This window comes from Echinops telfairi, unplaced genomic scaffold (genome assembly GCF_000313985.2).
Source record: "Echinops telfairi isolate 266 unplaced genomic scaffold, ASM31398v2 ScPeMD7_5592;HRSCAF=6446, whole genome shotgun sequence".
Lineage (NCBI taxonomy): Eukaryota > Metazoa > Chordata > Mammalia > Afrosoricida > Tenrecidae > Echinops > Echinops telfairi.
Window position 1 is genome coordinate 31,942,826 of NW_022109491.1, and position 22,889 is coordinate 31,965,714.

Genomic DNA, 22,889 nt, shown 5'->3' on the forward strand with positions numbered 1-22,889 from the left:
GGGGGGGGTGGCGCCCGACGTGCTCGGCAACTCCATTAAGGCTTTGTATTTTGCTTTTCCGGTTTCGCTGAGAACTCAGACATGATTCATGATTCAAGTCTAGGGCATATCCTACCACAAACTTGTCTAGAATGTCAAAGCCAACAAAGGCTGGTCTATAGCCAACACTTCAAGGAGTCCTTTTCACCAGGAAGCTGGCAACCTTGACCATCTTTGGGTCATGCTGCTTGACCTGGGAGGGCAGGGTTTGCAAAGGTTGGCCAGTGTCGATGATCTCCTCAACAACCAGGACATTCTTTCCGGTCAAAGTTGAGAGATTGTCTCCACCAATTACTTTTATGTCCCCAGTTGACTGGTCATTACAGTCGCTCTTCAGGCCGATAAAATCTACAGTCATAGGAATGGACCCGTCACTATTTCTGTTCGGTGCTTTGATGTAATCCAGCAGGTCAACGAAGAATTTCTAGCCCCCCTTGAGCACACAGAGGGCCACGATGGGATGGCCTCCTACCTTCTTCATCGCATATCGAGCCAGCCGTTCAGTCCTGTCCATAACTAGTCCATGAGGAATAAACGCCTTTTCCAAATCCTCCACATCATAGTTAGGGATATCAAATAAATCTAGGCCATAGCCTGGATCATCGTCACTGATCACGACGCTGGGGCTGCGGTCGCCATAGCGAAGGTGGCCGGAGCACAGGCTGAGGTCGGGCAGAGGAGTGAGACAGTAGCTCTTTATGAGACTAGAAAGCCTCATCTTTCTTTGAAGACCAGGTGATAGTTTTGAACTACTGACTTTGCAGTTAGCAGCCCAATGTGTAACCACTTGATCACTAGGGCATCTAACTTTACTCATGGCCACTCATATAAACATAAACTTGAAAATAAAGCAGCGGGGATTCTCCGGTTGCCACCATGCCAAGGGAATTGAGTGTACTGGTTAACAAGATATTTCTGTCAATGTAGAGTTGCCAATATGCTCATAGTCCCTTTCAGAAATTAAGATACCCATTAAAGTTGCGTTGAATTCAATCTGTTTTGTGGTTCAGAAAGCTTTTCGGGATATTACAATGCCAACTATTGATGTTCCATAGAATCTGGGGACAATAGGAAAGAAGGAAGGGAAAGCAGAATGCAAAATCTACCACACTTCCTCCATCACAGTCCAAGGCTCATGTTCCAGGGGGAGCGGCAGATGCAGGCTGCCGTCCTGAACCAGTGCTCTGTAGACGCCCTCTGGAGGCAAACCTTCCTTGTAGGAGCCTCGCTGCTCATCTTCTTGCTGAGTCAGGACAAGATGTAGCAAGATGCAGGCCATTAGCCACTCTTACCTCTAAGATTTAGTTTGTCCACTGGCTCTCCTTGTTCAAGTTCCTTGTTCTTAAAATAGGTGATATATGTGTCTTTAAAGACAAACCAATATTGCTTGAAAGCTTTTAACATCAGCTTCTTGGGCCTGAAAATAAAGATATGGCAAGGATTTAAACAACCATCTAGAAATATTGAACATATTACAAATTTCAAGCCAATCAAGGTTCTCCATAGATCCCTGTAAACAACATACTCTTTATTTTTAGAGGAAAAATTCAAGTTACTAACTCATTTCTAGAAATCAGAAATATGGTTTGATTGGACAGGTTCATCCACAAGCTCTGAAGTTAGACCACCTGGGTCCCATCCTGGCTCTACTGCTTATCAGATGGGTGACTGAGATACTCTAGCTGTCTGGGTGGCCCTTAGTGCTTCTCTGTAATGGATAGTAATTGTCTCTATTTCACAGAGCTTTTATGAGAAGTGAATGAGACAGTCGGTGTAAGCTATGCAGCTCAGTGCACTGAAGACTCACTCAACTCAACACCATTGAGTGGACTTCAACTCATAGGGACACTATAGGACAGGGAAAAGACCCCCCTGACTATTTCCGAGACAGTAACTGTTTATGAGAGCAGAAAGTCACGTCTCTCTCACATGGAGTGGCCGATGGACTCAAACTGCTGACCTTGTGGTCAGCAGCCTAATGTGTAACGCGGTATACCACCAAGGCTGCAGTGCATTGCTAAGTGTTTGGTAAATTATTGTGGACACAAGTCCTTGGGTGGTACAAACAGTTAGCATGCAAGACTGTGAACCGTAAGGGTGGAGGCTCAGGTTTCCTGAGAGGCACTTGGAAGAAAGGCTTGGCAGTTTACTTTGGCAAAACCCACCCCTGAAAACCCTTAGGAGCAGTCCTGCTCTAACACGCAGGTGGTCATGAGTTGGAATTGATCCCATAGCTACTGGAGGAGGATGTGGAAAACACCTCAGCTAATGATTTTTGGAATTCCAGCACACTTTGGGGATCTGAAAAGGCTGTGGGGATGAACCGTTTCAGATACCAAACATAAAAGTGGACAAACCACCCAGAAAGTACAATGGAAACCACGAAAACCTACAGCTATTCGAGGTAGACCATACTATTTAAAAAATTCGGGAGTGGTGGAAGTGGGGTGGAGGTGGGAGAAGCTATCCAACAGCGAGGAGAGAAAACTTTTGTACTTGGGCTAGAAAAGTTCAGGGTGTCAAGGGCAAGGCAGGTAGTGGGGCAATTTTGAACTTTGGGGGTGACTCGGGTTTCAAAGGCCAGAGGAGCGGACTTCTAGAAATGCTGCAATGAATAAACGTTATGTGTGACCTCTCTATATAATGCTGTGGAATCCTTTTTATTTATTCCAAAGGAATAGTAGTTACTCTTTACAGTTTTTTTCATCAATCAGGATGTTTATAATCAAATATCGAATCAACTAGTAGGATTGATTTTGAAAGGTAGTTTGGTAGAGCCTTAAAAGCCAGAGAAACTGTTATCTTGTGTAGCTTTTTGAAGATCGATTCCAGCCTGGGTTTGTTGCTAGAGAAAGAAATGTCTGCTGCCTGTCTAATTGGAGCTGCTCTGCAGCGTAGCTGCTTTTTAACATCTTGGTAAGAGTTGGCTTAATCAAAATCCTCGTTCGTGCGATTTGTTATGCACTTGTGATCTGTGATTCCTGGGGCTTTGTCTTTCGATATGATGGACAATTCTCAAGCACTCTCAAATGCACTTGCTTCCATCCCTTCTTCTGAAACTCCTAGTAGACATGTATCGGACCTTTTAAACCAATGCACCCCTTATTTTCCACGCCCACCTTCTTGTGATCTCAGCTGTACCTTGTAACGCAGGTTGGAGGTGCTATTGGACTTTGCATTGCTACAACCATATCTTTTCTTCTGGGAATTCTTTTAGATACTGCCGCTCTCTTTTACTATGATATCTACTTTTTACATTTACTAATAATTTTAAGCATATTTGTTTTATGGTTCCTTCAGATTGTTCCCAAACCAAACCACACTTACTGCCATTAAGTTGGTTCTGACTCACCGTGACTCGCTAGGACACAGGAGCACTGCTCCTATTGCTTGAGACTAAATCTTTCCTTGAGTAGAAAGCCTCAGCTTTCTCCCCCAGAGCGGCTGGTGGTTTCAAACTGCTGACCTTGTAGTATGCATCCCACTGTGTACTTCTCTATGCCACCAAGGCTCTTTCAGCTTGTGTTAGTCACTAAAATTATTAAAACTGTAAATCCTCTTACTTGTGGCTTTGTTGTCACTATTTTATGGTGTTTCATTAGCTCCTATGGTGAGTAATTTTATTGGAAACTCATTTTTGTAAAGAATGAGTGGTGGGGAACCGATCACAATGTTCTACATGTAACCCCTTCCCTGGGGGATGGACAACAGAAAAGTGGGTGAAGGGAGACATCAGACAGTGTGAGACATGGAAAAAAAAAAACAATTTATAAATGATCAAGGGTTTGGGAGGAAAGGAGGGTGGGAGAAGGTGGGGAAAGGTGAGGAGCTGATACCAAGGGCTCAAGTAGAAAGCAAATGTTTTGAGGATGATGATGGCAACACATGTACACATGTGGTTGACACAATGGATGGATGGATGGATTGTGATGAGTTGTACAAGCCCTCGAGAAAATAATAATAAAAAAACAAACAAGAAGGAGTGGTTTCTGTTGGTGGCCCGTGCAGACTGGACTGCAGCTCGTCCCCTCTGAGTGTGGCTGCACCTGCATTTGCTAGGGTTTCATCATGTGGTGTTCCTAGACGCGTGTGTGTTTTATTTTTCAGTGAGGGCTTTGCTAGGACGCATTCACACTTAGACTCACACTCGTGTGCAGCACAGGCCTACGTCCAGATTCCTTGGAGGGCTTCTCATTTCCCTACATAGAACCCAATGCCAGGAAGACTTTCCTCCCGCTGATGGGGAAACTCCCACAATGTCCCTCCTTTTGATGCGGAATACAGCGCTGGCTGTTCCTTTATTGTCCCAGAGTTTACCTCCTGGCCCTTCCCCTGCCGGGGGAACTGCTTGCTGCGCCGCCAACCCTCCCGGGTGCTGAGGGTTCACTGGTAGCATGAGGTTTCCTCTTATTTCCTGCAAGGTGGGATTTCCTCGTCTTACATCAGGCTCCACTTTTTATTTGCAATTCTCTTATTTTTCTTTTAGCCAGCACGCCTATGTAGTTATAGTGAGATTAGGGATTGCTGAAGATCAGATCTATGTTGCTAGAACCTAAAAGAACCTTATTGTTGAAGCAGAAAAGCAAACAAGGAACCCTGGATATCAAAGGATTAGTCCAGTCCTCCAGTGCTGATAAAGAAAAGAGGCTCAGGGAAAGGCAGGGCTTGTTAAAGGCCACACACGGGACAAAACCCCATTCTCCTTCCCTTTTTCCACCTCCCCCCTCTGCCTCCCTCTTTCTTTTCCTTCCTTCCTGGACTCGTATTGTGCAATACAATGGGCATTTTCCGACATAAGCTAGATGGAAGTGTTCCTTGGCCACGTTACAAGGCTAACTTGTGAGTATGCGTCTAACACTCACGCCCGGGGCCAGCAAAGAGAGTTCGGTGCAGCGTGGTTGATGTGCACGTCGAGACTGCCTCCAGGATCTCACCTCCTTCATCAGAAGCACCTCTAGGAAGGGAGCTGCTATAGTTTTGTTTTTGAAGAGCTGGATTTGCATGTGGATAGTGTGATAGCCCAATTTCTTTATAGGACAATTATTGATTCTTTGGAAGGATATACCTGTGGATTCCAATAGTTACCTTCTGCAGCTCTGACACTAACAATAGGACTAATGCCTGATGGTAATTATTTGTGTCATGGAAGCTAATTTATGATTCTGTTATTTGAGACCACCTCCTGTGACCCTACCAAAAACAAAAACTGCAGAAACTCAGTGATAACTATTGCTGAGGTGGGGAGCTTGTTTCTGATTTATACCGCATCTACGACTGCTTATTCATTCCACGTCATTCTTTGCATCCTATCTTATCAAATAGCAATCCTGGTGTCTGTCTGTCTTTCTTTTCTAACCCTGGTTTCCTTTGAAGTCGAACTGACCCGAGTGAAATGTCGGTTTGTTAAAGGAGAGTCAACAAACCATAAAGGGACGAAAGTAACTGAAAGAACTTCAAAGCAACCTTACGCCTTTTAACCTAACCCACCGTGGCACCATCATAAATGTAAACGTCCCTTATTTCCATGGGAACAAAAATGGCGCTGCTTTTCTGAAGGGTTTCCTATCAACCTGAGGTCCCTGGCAGGTTTATCAGAAACTGAAGTAGATAAAATGACAGCCTTTACCCAGGATCAAAGTCCTAGAGTTGACTGGTTTCTAAACAGTGAAAAGGCCGTCCAGTGGTGTCGGAGTCTTACATTTCTGAGGTGGACCCTCACAGGAAGTCCAGTCTGGCCCCACGTTCCTTACTGCCAGTGGAATCCACATTGATACCCCGTATTTCTTGAGCACTGTGTTAAATGCCTTATATTCATTACTATATTTATTTATTTTCTTCTCTTTATTTTTATTTTTTATTTTTTTTAAACATTTTATTAGGGGCTCATACAACTGTTATCGCAATCCATACACACATCAATTGTGTAAAGCGCATTTGTACATCATTTCTCAAAACATTTTCTCTCCACTTAAACCCCCGACATTAGGTCCTCATTTTTCCCCTCCCTCCCCACTCCCTCCTCCCTCATGAGCCCTTGATAGTTTATAAATTGGTATTTTGTCATATCTTGCCCTGTCCGACATCTCCCTTCACCCACTTTTCGGTTGTCTGTCCCCCAGGGAGGAGGTCACATATAGTTCCTTGTAATCAGTTCCCTCTTTCCTACCCACTCTCCCTTTACCCTCCCTGTTTCGCCACTCACACCACTGGTCCTATAGGGCTCATCCGCCCTGGATTCCCTGGATTTTCAGTTCCTATCTGTACCAGTGTACATCCTCTGGTCTAGCCAGACTTGCAAGGTCGAATTTGAGTCATGGTAGTGGGAGCGGGGAGGAAGCATTTAGGAGCTAGAGGATCATTACTATATTTAATCCTCCCAAATGAACCCAAGAGGAAATATATATTCCCATTTTGTAGATCAGAAAACTAAGGCTCAGAAATGTAAGGACATTCTCAAGGTCACCCAGCTGGTGTGTGCCATGGTGCTAGCATTCAGCCAACCTGAGTGATGCCGAAGTCTATGATTTTCTCACCATCGAACCTTGAACCTGTCTAAACAGATGGGCAATGTAAGCCCCCAGCCTCTCTACTTGCAAGACTTTGTTAAGAGTTACCCCTTCCCCTGGCTTTAGGGTTACTTACCTAAATAATTTGAGATTATCTGCTAGTTTAGGGATATCAGTAATGTCCTCCTAAGGAAAAACAGATAATACTTCACATGCAGTCATTTCACAGGTAGTATCGATACACCATACACGATACACTGCCCAATACAATAGCTACTCACCAACTGTGGTTATTTCACTTCAAATAGGTTAACGTTAAGTAAAATGAAAAAACTTCAGTCCTCTGTAACACTAACCGCATTTCAAGGGGAATAGGACGGGCGGGGAATGGAATGAGTTCGTGAAAGTTCTTGAGGTGACTGACTCATTGCTGTTGTTTGACTAGGTGACCACTGAGCACTAAATTGCTGTGTTGCACCAGTTGCACCTACTGTTTTTGAGTCAATTCTGACTCATAGTTCATATATCATAAAAAAATGAAGGAAAAAAGGCAAGGAAATGGACCAATAACTCCCTGTCCATACCATTCGCGTTAAAAATTTGAGTTAGCAAGAACTCTTTTGAAAGATAAAATATTTTATAATATTTACACGACGGTGGGTAACTCTAGCTACACCTAGTTCACTGATGAAACACTCAAAGGAACTTGATCCAAAGTTCATTTTGTACTGTAGGCGGGGGCCTATTTTCAGACTGAATAGCCTATTGTTTATTGTCATATAAAAAATATCCAGGGAAGAATAGGGGGAATTTCATTTATTGTAAGAAGCATTATTATTCTGCTGTATCTATTCAGGGGAGGAAGTACATGAAAGACAGCTCTGATGTGATGGGGCTCATGCCTGCTAGCAATGTGAGACACGTTCTCTGTCTTGGCTTTCTGTTTGTATTAAGTATCTGATTTTATGTAGTATGACTTCCTATTTTAGGGCACTCAATGATAAGCGAACACACATTAAACGCATATGAATACAGTGACTCATTCTTATCGAGTATGACTGCTTAGGTTCAGTTACAATGGGCCCACGTCTTTGGCTCAGGGTGGCTGCACTGTGAGAGTCCAGCAAAAGGGTGGTGCCCAATGAATGCATCAAACAGGAGGCACCTTGTGATGACAAAGCTGGCATTCCACCAGATTTCATGGATAAGGAACAGGGGGTGATAAAACAGTTTTATTTCTTTATGTTTTACTAAAAGTCTCTTATTTCCTGAAGTTAAAAGGATTCAGGAGCTTTTAACAAGGGCATGTGTCAGAGAACCTCACTTCTACCTAGACCAGTTGAGTTGCAGGGCAACTAGGTGCTGAGACTTAGTATCAGCAAAGCTTTAAAAAAAAATGGTTAACACACTCTATTCTCAAAGCGGCCCCATGCAATGGACAGGATGCTTTTTTTCTAGACTTAAGCTAAGGGACTCTTTCTGTGTCCCACACTAGTAAAGAGCCCTCAACAGTCTTATCCTTTACACCAGGTCAACTTCTCCCTAGGAAGGCATACAATACAAAAGTGTTGTCATTAATGGTAATACAAATGTCTTCTACCATGGGTGGGGGAGGTGGATGTTCTGAAATGGATTTGGTTATGATTGTATAATTCTCCTTGCTATGATTGAACAATGGAATGATTGAATAGTATGATTTGTAAATTGTGTGCCAATAAAACTGTTGGAAAAAAATGTTTTGTATCCGTGGGTGGTGCAAAGGTTAATGGGCTTGGAACAGAAAGGCGCACCCAGAACTGGTGACCCATTGCTAAAATCCTGGTCCCTGAAAACCTCAGTGAGCACAGTTTGAGTCTAACATACTCGGGGACACTTCACCATGAGTGGAACTTGACTTGATGCTAACTGGTTGGGTTTGGCTTTCTAGTTCCTTACAGAGCTAAGTGTAGGAAATTTTGTCAGCTCTTATTAGATGCAAGCTTTGTTAGGGGTAAGATAAAGTGAAGATATTTTTCCCCAAATCAAACCAAATATTGCCTCATTTGTAAGTCAACAAAGAAAGAAAAGTTCATCTATATTTTCCAACCAATCTCAATAAGGCCACACAATCTGGAGTTCTCCAGCAGTCCATACCAACGCGTTATCTGTTTTTCCACCCTCAAGGGTAACTTCCAAATTCGAAAGCGCTGCTTCGACTTCATCTACCTCAGACTCATGTGTAAGATCCTGGATGTCGGCTGACAACGACAGTTTGCAAATGTGATACTAAAATGAAAACACAAATTGTAGAGATGTGAGAGATACAAATGAACCCTGGAGCCATTTCCTCCTCTTTGAAGACGGAGCACCTCCTGACAAGCGCATGGAAAATGACATTCTTGATGGAATAATCTTTTTACTGGAAGCTTTCTTTTTACTGGAAGTCCAAAGGATTCAGGGTCTTTTGACTACGATTAGTCCCGTGGAAATGTGCTTCCTCCCGTCCCCACACCACGTGTGTTTGTTATGGGGAAGAGGTCAGGATGGCGAAGGCTTGCACCATATGCACCTGTGGACTAGGAGGAGCATTTCCAATGTAAGTTTGCTGCCCTCTTTACCACCATTTTTGTCAGGAGAGTATGGGAAAAAAAGCCCCCCCCCCCCCCCCCCCGCTAAACTTTTACCAGAATATATGTCCTTTGCCCCCTGTCAGATAAATGGCTCTGACATTTCATACCTGCAATGCTGCAAAGATCAACATTTCTTCCTCTGTGCAGTCGATTTCTTCTAAGAGAATGGTCCACCTGGCTTGTTCATAGAGTTGGTTTATTCGAACAGCATCGTACTAGGGAAGGAAACAGTGTGCGTGGGATGCTATATTGACATTCCGTTATACAGAAAGCCTGAGAGGACTGAGGGCCTTCCTCATTCGTCAGAGGCGATAAGCTTTAGTTCAATTCACTTTAGCTCAAGCAACACTTATCTCCCCACCACACTTTGGTTTCAATTCAAAACTCTTCTCCCCCCACCATATATTTTTATTTTATTAAGTCTATTTATATTTAATAGTAATATAGTTATTAAATATATATTATATTATATTATATTATATTATTAAAAATAATTTTATTGGGGGTTCTTCCAGCTCTTATAACAATCCATACATCAATTTTATCAAGCATATCTGTACCTATGTTGCTATCATTATTTTCTAAACATTTACTTTCTATTTGAGCCCTTAGTATCTGCTCCACCTTTTCCCCTCCTTCAAGACCCCTTGATAGATTGTAGAATATTATTATTTTCATATCTTACACTGACCTCTGTCTCCCTTCCCCCCCAGTTTCTGGTCTACTGTGCGCTCATGGACTCATCCCTTCCTTGTGATCCTTCGGTGAGGGGATGTCCCATTGTCTACAGATGGGTTTTGGGTCTCTGCTCCAACTCCCTTCATTCTCAACAATATGGGGTTTTATTTGTTTGCTAGTTTTGGATCTTCTGGTGTCTGTTACCTGATCCCGTTGACACCTCATGATTTCAAAGGCTGGTGTGCTTCTTCCATGTGGACATGTTACTTCTCTGCTAGATGGTCACTTGTTTAACTTCAAGCCTTTAATACCCCAGACACTATATCATTGATAGCTGGACACCATCAGCTTTCATTCCCCTAAGGCAGTGGTTCTCAACCTGTGGGTTGCGACCCTTTTGGGGATCAAATGACCCTTTCATGGGGGCCGTCTGATTCATAATAGTAGCAAAATGACAGTTATGAAGTAGCGGCAAAAATAGTTTTATGGTTGGGGGTCACCACAACATGAGGAACTGTATTAAAGGGTCATGGCAATAGGAAGGTTGAGAACCACTGCCCTAAGGTGTGTGTGTGTGTGTGTGGTGTGTGTGTGTGTGGTTATGTGTCCATCATTGTGATCCATTCCTCCTTTCTCCCCCCCTCTCCCTGTCTTCCCCCTACTATTCGGGTGTCGCTACTTCCATTCTTGTTCCTGGATCCTGTGTGTCGTGAGCTCTTATCTCTTATCTGTACCTGTGTACATGCTCTGGTCCAGCCCACAGTGAAAGGCAGGACTGGGTCAGGATAGTGGGGGGTGAGGAAGCCTCGGGAAAGCCGAGGAATAGTGTGTGTTTCCTCGGTGCTATACTGTGCCCTCACTGACTCATCCCTTCCTTGTGATCCTTCAGTGAGGGGATGTCCCATTGTCTGCAGATGGGTTTTGGGTCTCTGCTCCGACTCCCCTCATTCTCAACAATATGGGGTTTTATTTGTTTGCTTGTTTTGGATCTTCTGGTGTCTGTTACCTGATCCCGTTGACACCTCATGATTGCAAATGCTGATGTGCTTCTTCCATGTGGACTTGTTGCTTATCTGCTAGGTGGCCACTTATTTAACTTCAAGCTTTTGTACCCCAGATGCTATATTTTTGATAGCCGGGCACCATCAGCTTTCTTCACCACATTTGCTTATACAGTACACCCATTTTTTCTTCAGTGATCATGCTGGGAGGGTGAGCATCACAGAATGCCAGGTTGTTAGAAAAAAGTGTTTTTTGCATTGAGGCAGGGCTTGAGCAGAGGCTGAAAGTCCATCCACCACCTCAGTGTAAGCAATTGGTCATTCTGAATCACCGACCTTGAGGCTAGCAGCTCAGCTCATAACCATGACCCTACCTGGGCTCCTCCCCTAGGGGCGAATTAAGCACTGTGACGGGGAATTGTGTGTGCACCATCATGTGGCCGTGATTTGTCTATGAGAACAACAAGTGTTAGGGACTCCAGCTCTGTGGGAAACTCTTCATTTGTTCCTCGATTCCTGAGAACGAGAGGCGCCATGTATTCCTTGCTGACATGAGGAGCTTCCTAAAAGATTCCCAGAGATTCTTGCTAGGTTGAGGTAGCTTACTATGCTCACCGGAAGCCAAAAGGTAAAAACTAAGAGACCAGGATACAGTGAACCCTCGCCACTTCGCGCTTCGACTTCCGCGGCTTCCCTCTATCGCGGTTTTTGCGTAACAGCACCCACTGCCTACACCCGCTCCTTCAGAGGAAAAAGACGGCGACCCACCTGTAGAGTACATCCCTTAAGTCATTTCATAGGCTATTGATTACAGTATTTGTAAGAACTATGTATAATAATACTGTATGTGAAATATGTAATACTGTAAACTAGATGCCATAAATAATATAATAAATAATAAATGATAATTGTAACATCCAAAATGTTTTACTGTATTTTCCCTTTTTCGTTTAATAAATTGGGTAATATGTTTAATAAATTGGGTGACTAAAGGGTGTTTTTTCATGTCCTCTATGCTCTAACTACGAAAATATTTGATTTACAAATAAGGATCCTACTTCGCGGAATTTCATTTATCACGGTAGAGTCTAGAACCGATTAACCACTAAACGAGGGTTCACTGTATCAATTATCAGTCTAGCCCTGCATAGGTAGATAGACTAACACACAAATAATTTAATTCTAAGCTTGATAACAAGATGACTCTATTACAATTATTATGCACTCACATTAAAAACAACAACAACAAAAGAAAGGCAAAAAGGATCTTACTTTGGGATTCAAGTCGAAGAAAGTGTAATATTTAAACCGTAGCAGCAGCTGCTCATCCTCCCGGATGCCTTGTTCCATAAGGGAGCGTGAGGAGTCGAGCCAACTGGAATGCAAGGGTGAGTTTGTAAGGTCAATCAATTTCACACACAGAGCCTTGGACAAGGTCAGGGTCAGCAAAATAACTGAAACCCAGTCCAGGAGAGAATCTGATGATCGCTCATACTGACGTTTCACCTTCGAGTCTTCCAAATGCTTCTCATACACGTGTTTCTAGAGCAGCGGTTCTCAACCTGTGGGTTGCGACCCCTTTGCAGGTTTGAATGACCCTTTCACAGGGGTCTCCAAAGACTATCGGAAAACACAACTTTCCAATGGTCTTAGGAACCTAGACACCGCTCCTCTACCCATCTCCAGGTGGGTCCGCCCACATGCAGATATGCCCACACAGGAGCACCCAGCATGAAGCCTGTTACCCAGGCTACACCAGGCTTCAAGGCAAATTTTCATTTATTTGCCACTAGAAATAAATATTTCACAATACATAATTACATATTGTTTTGTGGTTAATCACTCTGCTTTAATTATGCTCAATTTGTCACAATGAAAATACATCCTGCATATCAGATATTTATGTTATGATTCATAACAGTAGCAAAATTACAGTGATGAAGTAGCAATGAAAGTAATTTTATGGTCGGGGGTCACCACACATGAGGAACTGTATGAAGGGCCGCAGCATGAGGAAGGTTGAGAGCCCCTGCTCTAAAGCAACCCAGGTGACGGGCCAAGGCAGTCCTTCGATCCCAGTTTTACAGATGAGGAAACTGAATCGCCGTGATTTTAGTGACAAGTTTAAGGTCATGTGCTTTATGGTGGCTTCGTCTCACTGTCTAGCAAAACAGAACTTGCTCTAGTGAATGAAAACAACTGTTCTCTAGTAGCTCTATCTTCTAGTGTCCAACAGAACTTGATTCTATAAGTGTGCTGTACAATAGGGTAGCCATTATCCACAGGGGACTATTGAACATTTGAAATGTAGCACAAATGTAGCCGAGAGGAAGTACAGAGAGCCGAATGAAGGTTGCGCATGATAGTGGGACAAGAGGAAAGTAAAAGGAAATAGAGGAAAGAACTAGGAGGCAAAAGACATTTATAGAGGTATAGATATAGGCATGCACATATATAAATATATTAATATGTAACAATAGGGATCTAGGTCTATGTACATATATTTATAGGCTAAGTATTAAGGTAGTAGACAGACATTGGACCTCTACTCAAATCCTTCCTCAACCCAAGAACACTTTATTCTAGTAACCTGGCATTCTCTGATGCTCACCTTTCTGACACAATCACTGAAGACAAAATGGGTGCATAAGGTAATGTGTTGAAGAAAGCTGATGGTGCCTGGTTATTACAAGATATAACATCTGAGGTCTTAAAGGCTTGAAGCTAAACAAGTGGCCATCTAGCAGGGAAGCAACAATGCTCACATGGAACAAGCACACCAGTCTGTGTGATCACGAGGTGTTGACAGGATCAGGCATCAGAATACCCAAAACAAACTATCATATCAGTGTGAATGAGGGTGGTTGAAATAGAGACGCAAAGCCCATCTGTAGACAATTGGACATCCCCCACAGAAGGGTCACAAGGAAGGGATGATCAGACAGGGTGTAGTATAGCACCGACAAAACACACAACCTTCCTCTAGTTCTTTAATGCTCGTACACACTCCCCCTCTGCCGCCCACTATCATGACCCAGTTCTATCTTACGAATCCGGCTAGACCACAGCTCTTACAGATAAGAGCTCTTGACACATAGAATCCAGAACAGGTAAACCCCTCAGGGCCAATAATGAGAGTAGCGATACCATGAGTACAGGGGAAAGGTGGGGGAGAAAAGGGGGAATTGATCACAATGATAGATGTACCCTCCCCCCCCCCCACTCAGGGGGACGAACAACATAAATGTGGATGAAGGGAGACAGTGGACGCTGTAATTTATCAAGGGGTCACGAGGGTGGAAGGGGTGGGGAGGGACGGGGAAAAAGAGAAACTCATACCAAGGGCTCAAGTAGAAAGAAAATGTTTTGGAAATGATGGTAACTTATGTACAAATGTGCTTGATACAATTGATGTATGGATTGTTATAAGAGCTGCAAGAACCCCCAATAAAATGATTTATTAAAATTAAAAAAATGCAATACAGGTCTAGAGGAGTTGAGGAGTGGAAATTAAAAGTAACAAATGAAACAAGATGGAGATGAGTGTCACCAAACACCACCGGGGGAAAATGTCTTAACTTTTATTATATTAGGCCTTGTCGGGGAACAAAGAGGATCAAGATGGAATCTCCATTCCTAAAGGAAACGACAGGCCACTAGGGAGACCACCCTTCATAATAAAGGAATAAGGTGGCATTGGGGCAAGAAGAGATTATGGGGAAGAGATTGATTTTGACTGGTGACATTTGACAAGCACACAATACATGAACTGGACATTGTTGGATAAGGAGGGCTTAAGGGCAGAGCAGGCAGGGAAGAGAAGAGTTCAGAAGTAGAGAGAAGACATGGCGGCAAGGCAGAGGCAGAAACAGTTGGTGTGCATCATTGGGGAATAAGATCACGGTAAGCTACATGGACGTCTACTGGAACCATATCTTACAGGGAACTAAAGGCTAAACTAAATGTTCCATTTGATGAACAAATTGAACCTGATTTGGCAAGCAATGCAAAGCAAAAGAAATGGTGATCTGAGAAATAGTTTTGGTGCTTTCTGAAAGCACTTCACCCAGAGAGGAAGGCCGTGCTCTTTGGAAAACTTCAGGTGGACCACCTCGGATCTCCCAGGGGGCCTCATGGCAGCCAACACACATCAAAACTACTCTGAATCCCATACAATATGCTCTGGACACCTCTAGAAGCAAGGAATCAGGATTCACCATCGAGTAGTCCACTGAGTCACCAGAACATTTTTGGCACGCTTCAAAACCAAGGAGTAACATTTGCTGCCTTGTTGATCCAAGCCATGAGGAGCCGAGGAGGGGAGGGGGTTAGATTCAACTGCGCTCCAGAGTGCCCAGAGGTTGATTTTTCAGCCCTTGCTTCCAAGGTGCCTCTGGGTAGACTCAAATTTCTAACGTTTTGGTTAGCAGCTGAGTGTATTAATAATTTGTACCACCCAGGGGACAGAATTTTAAAGGCACAAGCAGTCCCTGGGTCATGACCGTCTGACTTATGAACAACTCCTCCTTGCCTTTTAACTAGGCCTTTGAACCATTTTGAGCTAGTTCTGTCAAGGCTGATGAAGCAAAACAGAAAGAGACCTGGATTTTTACAATGTGGGTGCTTTGTCACAGTAAGCAGAACAGCAAAAGTTCTGGGTTGAAGCCCTGGAAAATGGGGCACTCGGGAGAGGCACAGAACCCTTTCAGGAGACGGGTATGTGCAACTGGATTATTGACAGGACTGTGGAGAGGCACAGTTGGCTGCCATGTGTAAGCAGGGCACTGCCCTATGTCAGCATGCATTGTTGTTTCACTCAAAATCCTTCTGACATGGATGTAAATTTGCATCCTTCTGACTTGGAGCAAATTCTTCATCACAATCACCTGCAAGGGCAGTTTTAAAATAATCAAAAAGCCTTCCAATTTTTTTTTGCACTTGAATAAGGGTAAGACTCCTATGCACCTGTTCCAACTTGTCTATAAATTCTTAAAGACTCAGTGAGGAATGGATCACGCTTGTAACCAGGGATGGCCTATACCGAAATGACCAAAGGTTGTTTATTTTATCTTCTAGTGCTAAAATCAGCACAGACTTTTGCTAACAGTGTATGACCCTCAGGCATGCTAACATACAAATTTAACTATTCTTATTCCCCCCCACCCCTACCCTAGCATCCTATGTTGCCTATTGTCAGTTCAGAGACAGACACGATGGAGCCATGTCCTTACCCTGCATTTAGTTTGGCTTTATCAACCAGAGACCGAGGCTGGTACATATCAGCAACTGCTTCCGGTGACTGAGTGGGTTGGCTGAATGCAAGGATGCTGCAGTTTTGCTCAGTCAAAGGGCTGTCACTGAACCAAGTCATGGTGGATGATGCTGGCGTTCCATTGATGGGGTCATATGTAGGAGTCATGGTTTTGCTGTATAAGCCAGGACTCACTGCAAGGTAGAGAGAACACACTCTAAGATGAGATTTAGGAGGTAAAATTCTCTAGAACAACAAGTGTGAACATTGCCATTACTCTTTTGTAAATGAATTTTAGACTTAAATACTTGTGCTGTTAAAAATAATTGGCGAGGAGAGCAGTTATACACAGCAAACACTCTTGCTGGCCTATTTAATGCTCAGAAAGCTTGAGAACTCAAAGGCTATGGTAGCTCCTAAGTATCAACCCAGTCATATATTAGGGACCATCTCCTTCCAAAGGATTCAAGGTTCATCTTAGTATTCAAGAGGACCGGAGACTTCCCAGAAGGCAATGCACAGACATAAAGGAGACACTCCTTTAAAGAAAGAGAGACATCTGCTAATTTTAGGAACCCAGTCAGTTAGTGACATAAATGGTTTAACTCTAAAATGAATAAAGACAGTACAAATAAACATTTCTTTCATTCTTTGCATTGGAGCATGCTATTCCAGAATGCCCTCAGCATTGCTGACAAGCTAGAGATAGGTTTATTTCAATATGAAATGAAAGGGTTCATAGTGCTCCAGAATTGATACCCGCCCTCCCTTTACACACCCAATGCAAACTGAGTTCAGGAAAAAGAAGTATAACTGAGTGACACAACTCTTTTCTAAGTATCATAATTAAAAACAAATTTAATACAAAATTTTATTGAGGGCTCTTACAGCTCCTATAACCATCTACACATCAATTGTATCAAGCTCATGTGTATATATGTTGCCAGCATCATTTCTAAAACATTTTCTTTCTACTTGAGCCCTTAGGATAAGCTCCTCCCTCCCACCCCCAACTTCATGAACCCTTGATAATTTATAAATTATTTTTATTTTCATATTTTACACCGTCCGCTGTCTCCCTTCACCCACGTTTCTGTTCGTTCCCCTGGTTTGTGGGGGGTGTTGTACGTCAATCATTATGGTCAGCTCCCTTTCTGCCCCCACCTTCCCCTACCCTCATGGTATCACTACTCTCATTATTGGTCCTGAGGGGTGTATCTGTCCTGCATTCTGTGTGTTGAGAGCTCTTATCTGCACCAGTGTACATGCTCTGGTCTAGCCAGTCTAAGAATCATAATTTTACCCTAAACTCATGGTCAGTTGTACAAAAATTCTGCATCTCAATACTATGTGTAAAGACATTTGTGGTTGTTAGGTACCACTGAATTGGTTCCGGTTCATAGCAACCCCATGTGCCACAGAATGAAACACAGCCTGGTCCTGCACCATCCTCACAATTGTTCCTGTGCTTGAGCCGATTGTTGCAGCCACTGTGTCCGTCCAACGCCTTGAAGGTCTTCCTCTTTCTGCAGTGGCCCTCTACTCTACCAAGCATGATGCACTTTGACAGGAACTGGTCTCTCCGACAAGACGTCCAAAGTCTGTAAGATAAACTCTTGCCATCCTTGCCTCCAAGGAGCCCTCAGGCTGCACTTCTTCCAAGACAGATTGGTCAGTCCTTTTAGAAGCCCATAGTACTTTCAACACTCTTCTCCAGCACCACAATTCAAGTGCATCAATTCTTCTTAGGGCTTTCTTATTCAATGTCCAACTTTCACGTGCAAATAAGGCAACAGCTTGGGTCAGGGGGCACCTTAATCCTCAATATAATACCCTTGCTTTTCAATACTCCAGAAAAGGTCTTATGCAGCAGATCTACGCAGTGCAATATGCCTTTGATCTCTTGATTGCTGCTTCCTTGAACATTGATTGTGGATCCAAGCAAGACAAAATCCTTGACAGCTTCGACCTTTTCTTCATTTATCATGTCATCGATTGGTTCAGTCACGAGGATTTTGGTTTTCTTTACACTGAGTTGTAATCCATACCGAAGGCTGCGATCCTCCATCTTCATCACAAGTGCTTCAGGGTCTCCTCACGTTCAGGAAGCAAGGCTGCATCATCTGCTTATCTCAGGTGGTTAATAAGCCTTCGTCCAATCCTGAGGTCACATCCTTCTTCATACAAGCCAACCGCTTTGATAATTTGCTCAGCATATAGATTGAATAAGTATGGTGAGAGTTTACAACCCTGTCCCACACCTTTTTTGATTTTAAACCATGCAGTGTTCCCTGTTCCATCCACACAACAGCCTTTTGATCCATGTCCTGCAGGAACATGTTGAATTGTTCTGAAATCCCCATTCTTCTAAAAGTTATACGGCGTTTGTTATTATTCACACAGCTGAATGTCTTTGCATAGTCAATAAAACACGTGTAAACATCCTTCTGGTATTCTCTACTTTCAGTCAAGATCCATCTGAGATCAGCAACGATATCACTTTTTCCATGTCTTCTTCTGAATCTGGCCCAAACTTTTGGCAGTTTCCTGTTGATGTACTGCTGCAGCCATTGTTGGGTGATCTTCAGCAAAATTTTACTTCCGTCTGATATCAGAAATATTGTTCTATAGTTTGAACATTCTTTTAGGTCACTTTTCTTTGGAATGGGCACAAATACGGTTTTCTTTCCAGTCAGTTGACCAAGTAACTGTCTTCCAAATATCCTGGCCAAGATGAGTGAGTGCTATCCATGCTTCATCAGCTTGTTGAAACAATTCAATTGGTATCCTATTGATTCCAGGGTCCTTGGCTTTGGCTAGTGCCGTCAGTGCAGCTTGACTGTCTTCCTTCAGCACTATTGGTTCTGGCTCATCTGCTACCACCAAAATGTGGAATGTCAGCTGCTACCACCAAAAGCGCGGAATGTCAGCTACTTTTTGGTCCAGTGACTCTGTGTATTCTTTCCCTCTTTTTGTGTTGTTTCCTGCATCATTCAATATTTTGCCCATGGGCTCTCAGTATTGCACCTGGAGGCTGGATTTTTTTCTTGCGTTACTGAAGCTTAAGGTGTGCTGAGTGTGTTCTTCCCTTTTGCTTTTCCAGCTCCAGGCTTTGCACATTTCAATCTAATATTGGGCTTTGTCTTCTCAAGTTGCCCCTTGAAATGTTATACTCAGCTCTGGGACGTCATCATTTTCCATGTGCTTTGGCTACTCTACGAGGAAGACCACATTTCAAAGCCTCTTCTGTCATACACTTTGATCTTCTCTGTCTTCAATCATCCTTTGCTTTCTTCATGAATATTGTTCCAGATGTGCTCTCACGTGTTGAGTACGTCAGACCTCTTCTTGAGATGGTCTCCAGTTTCAAGTGGGATATAGTCAAGTTCATATGTTGGCTCTCGTTTTAATTTTCTTCGGCTTTAACCTGAACTTACACACAGTTGATGGTCATTTCCACAGTCAAGCCCTGCCCTGAGTTTAGCTGTTAACAGCGATCTTCTCCATCGTCTCTTCACACAGATGTAGTCTGTTTGATTTCTGTGTATGCCATCTGGAGAAGACTGCGTGTTGTTGAAAAAAGGCATTGGCTATGAACAAGTTGTTGGTCTTGCAAAATTCTATCATGTGATTCCCCAGCTTCATTTCTATCACCAAGTCTATATTTGCTGATTACTGTTCCTTCTCCGTTGTTTCCAATTTTTGCATTCCCATGGCCAATAATTATCCATGCATCTTGACTGCATGCTTGATCAAATTAAGACTGAAGTTGTTAGTAGAATTCTTCAATTCCTTCAACACTAGCTTTTGTGGTTGCTGCATACATTTGAATCGTGGTTGTCTTGATTGGATTTCCTTCTACGTGGGTTGATACACTCCTATCACAGGCGGCATTGTACTTCCAAGACTGATTTTGCAACGTCCTTGTAGACAATGAATGCAACCCTATTCCTCTTGCTTCTGTCATTCATGACATAATGAATCATATAATTTTCAGATTCAAATGGCTAAGACCAGCCAGTTTCAGCTCCCTAGTACTTGAAATCAGGGTATCGATCTTTATGTGTTCCATTTCATTTTTGACAACTTCCAATTTTCCCAGATTCCTACTTCACACATTCCAAGTTCTGATCATTATAGATTTTGGCAGCTGTTTCTCTTTACCTTGAGTGTGGCCCAGCAGCAAGTGAATACCCGAAGGCTCCACTAGCACAGGTTTACTACATTCCCGTCGCCATGGTTGACTCCACTCGCAGAAGGCAGCTCCTCCTCAGTCACAGTTGAGTGCCTCCCCAGCCGAGGGCCCATCCTCCAGGACTACCCCAGACAATGTTCTGTTTCCATTCAGAAGGCTTTCAGCATCTGCCACGATTTTGAAGCTATGTATAAAGTTTTCAGCCTCTCCTTCCTCTGAATTGGACGCCCAGCCCTTCTGTGGTGTCTGTTCTTAGTCTGGAAGCTCCACTGAAACTTGTTCACATTGGGGGACCCTGCTGGCACACGATAGTCCAGTGACATGGCTTCTAGCATCACATCAAACGGGCACCGCAGTCTAACAAACTGACAGACAAGTGTAGAATGACGGACATTATCCTTAGTAAAATCAGTAAATCACAAAAGAATAGATACTGTGTGAACTCACATGAAAAGACAAGAAAATGCAATTGTAACTCAAGAGGTGCAAATCAGAACAATGAGATCGCACCTCATCGCGCAAAGTTTTAAGGAAACAGAAAATGCTGACAGGGTGCAGAGATAACTAGAACCCTTATGCAGTGCCGATGGGACTGGCCAGTCACTTTGCAAAGGGGTACAGGGTGTTCTCAAAAACTTAGGGATAGATAAGACCACGTAACCGACAAAATTCTCTACTTGGTATATATCCCAGAGAAATAAGAGTCATTATAATATATTAGATAGAGATATTTCTAGGAGCCCTAGTGGCGTAGTGCTTACATCCTAGGTCAATATGTAATCTTATCACTTGGTCTTCTCTTAGAGACTTAGACCCATTTTAAAGCCATTTCAGCCATTTCAGTTTTTTAAAAAAAGTGCACAGGAACCACACGTGGAATACGCCCCTGGTGAATCCCCTCTGACCAAGGACCAGGTATGTGAATTGCCTTGCGAACATGCACAATGCATTAGCAAGTGGATTGTTGCCGATACAGTTAGGTTAAAGGTTAGCTCTCTGTCATTTGATCTTTCTTATGACCCATTTAAATTTATTCTAGTTTTTAATATTTACTGATTTCTTTTTTATTGCGGTTTTAGTTAGTTATTTATTTGTTTGCTCAACCTATTGTGACAGTAACTGGATTAATGACTTCTTGGGGATATGCCAGGGGAGGTTGTTTACCCAAGGGCAGAGAGTTAGGAAAGAAGTGGGTGGACACAGGTTACTTGGGAAGGAAGTGGCACATTGAGAGAATTACAAAGGATGAAGTAAAACAAAGTGTGTAAAAACTTTAAATGTAAAATTCATTATCTGCTTTGTAAATCTTCACCAAAATCACAATAAAAATTAAAAAGACAAGTACAATAATGTGTTACCAAGACTATCTTGTTAAAAAATAGTGGGGAAAAATTGCTACTTGCTTCTATCTTTTTCTTTTAAAAAAAAAATCAATTTATCGGGGCTCATACAATTCATCACAATACGTAGATCAATTGTGTAAAGCACACCTATACATTTGTTGCCTTCATCATTCCCAAAATTCGCTTTCCTCTTGGGTTCCCGGAATCAGCTCATTTTCCCTTTTTCCCCTCCCCCTCCTTTCCCCCTCCCCCCTCCCCCATGAACCCTTAATAATTTATAAATTATTATTCTATCTTATATATATTTTTCTCATCAGAGTAATCCTGCAACTTTAGTCTTCCTTCTTTGTTTGAGGGAGGGAGAAAGCGAGGAGGGGAGAGAGAATGAGAGGAAGAGGGTGAACACATTATTCTTGGGTTTTAAGAAATTCAACAGCAATAAACTAAAGTAACAAAGCACCTGTCAGGATTCTTACCTGGGGGACCTAATATTGTTGGAGAACTCTCTAGGTTTAAAATATCTTCAATGATGGGCTCTTTATTAGTTTTGTCTTTCTTCTTCTTCTTTTTAAAATAATCACCAGGAGGTTTTAACAAGGAAAGTTCTTCTGATCGTCTAATATCTAAAAAGAAATAAAAGAAGAAAAATTTCTTCTAAGGTTTAAAATAATTGAATGAACTTGGAACCCTTAGAAGGTTCTTGAGAAGTAATTGGAACTAAACTGCATCATTTTTGAAGAACTAGGTGGGGAAAAGAGATTCCCCAAGTGGGCTATCAGTTGGGGGTATGTGTCAAAAAGTGGGGGGAGAGTTAGTCTAGTAAAATGTATAGTTTGAAAAAAAAATGTGTAGTTTGTTTTTCTTTTTCATTTTAATAAATCATTTTATTGAGGGCTCTGAAAGCTCTTATAATAATCCATACATCCATTGTATCAAGCACAGTTGTATATATGCTGCTATCATCATTTCCAAAACATTTTCTTTCTACTTGTGCTTGTTTTTCAACTCACTTTGAAAAGAGCAAAACTCAAGACAATGGTGTAATTCCTCCGTGTGCTCATCACTTCCATCACCATCAGCACTTTGATTTTCCTATTTCTTCACCATCACTGATTTCTTGTCATTAAAAAGAAAAGTTTTCTAAGCAATGAAGGAGTTTCCTGGGTATTGCAGTTAACAGTAAAGTTGGTGGTTCGAATCCACCCAGAGGCACCTCAGAAGAAAGCCAAGGAAGGTCTAGCAATCTACTGCCCAAATATCAGCCCAT

At 42.6% G+C, this 22,889-nt stretch overlaps 1 protein-coding gene and 1 pseudogene across 1 annotated transcript in view; both read right to left on the reverse strand.

Moving 5' to 3' along the window:
- Positions 1-1,318, reverse strand: part of LOC105979676 — a 2,410-nt pseudogene extending 1,092 nt beyond the window's left edge.
- FERMT1 (FERM domain containing kindlin 1) overlaps positions 1-22,889 on the reverse strand; it is a 47,225-nt gene that overhangs the window by 18,830 nt on the left and 5,506 nt on the right. The window contains exons 3-9 of the mRNA XM_004697840.2: positions 22,099-22,245; positions 16,065-16,278; positions 12,106-12,208; positions 9,262-9,369; positions 8,679-8,810; positions 6,682-6,731; positions 1,332-1,456 (exon numbers count right to left, since the gene is read on the reverse strand). Coding sequence (XP_004697897.1) covers positions 1,332-1,456; positions 6,682-6,731; positions 8,679-8,810; positions 9,262-9,369; positions 12,106-12,208; positions 16,065-16,278; positions 22,099-22,245 — 879 coding nt within the window. The remainder of the gene's footprint in view (positions 1-1,331; positions 1,457-6,681; positions 6,732-8,678; positions 8,811-9,261; positions 9,370-12,105; positions 12,209-16,064; positions 16,279-22,098; positions 22,246-22,889) is intronic.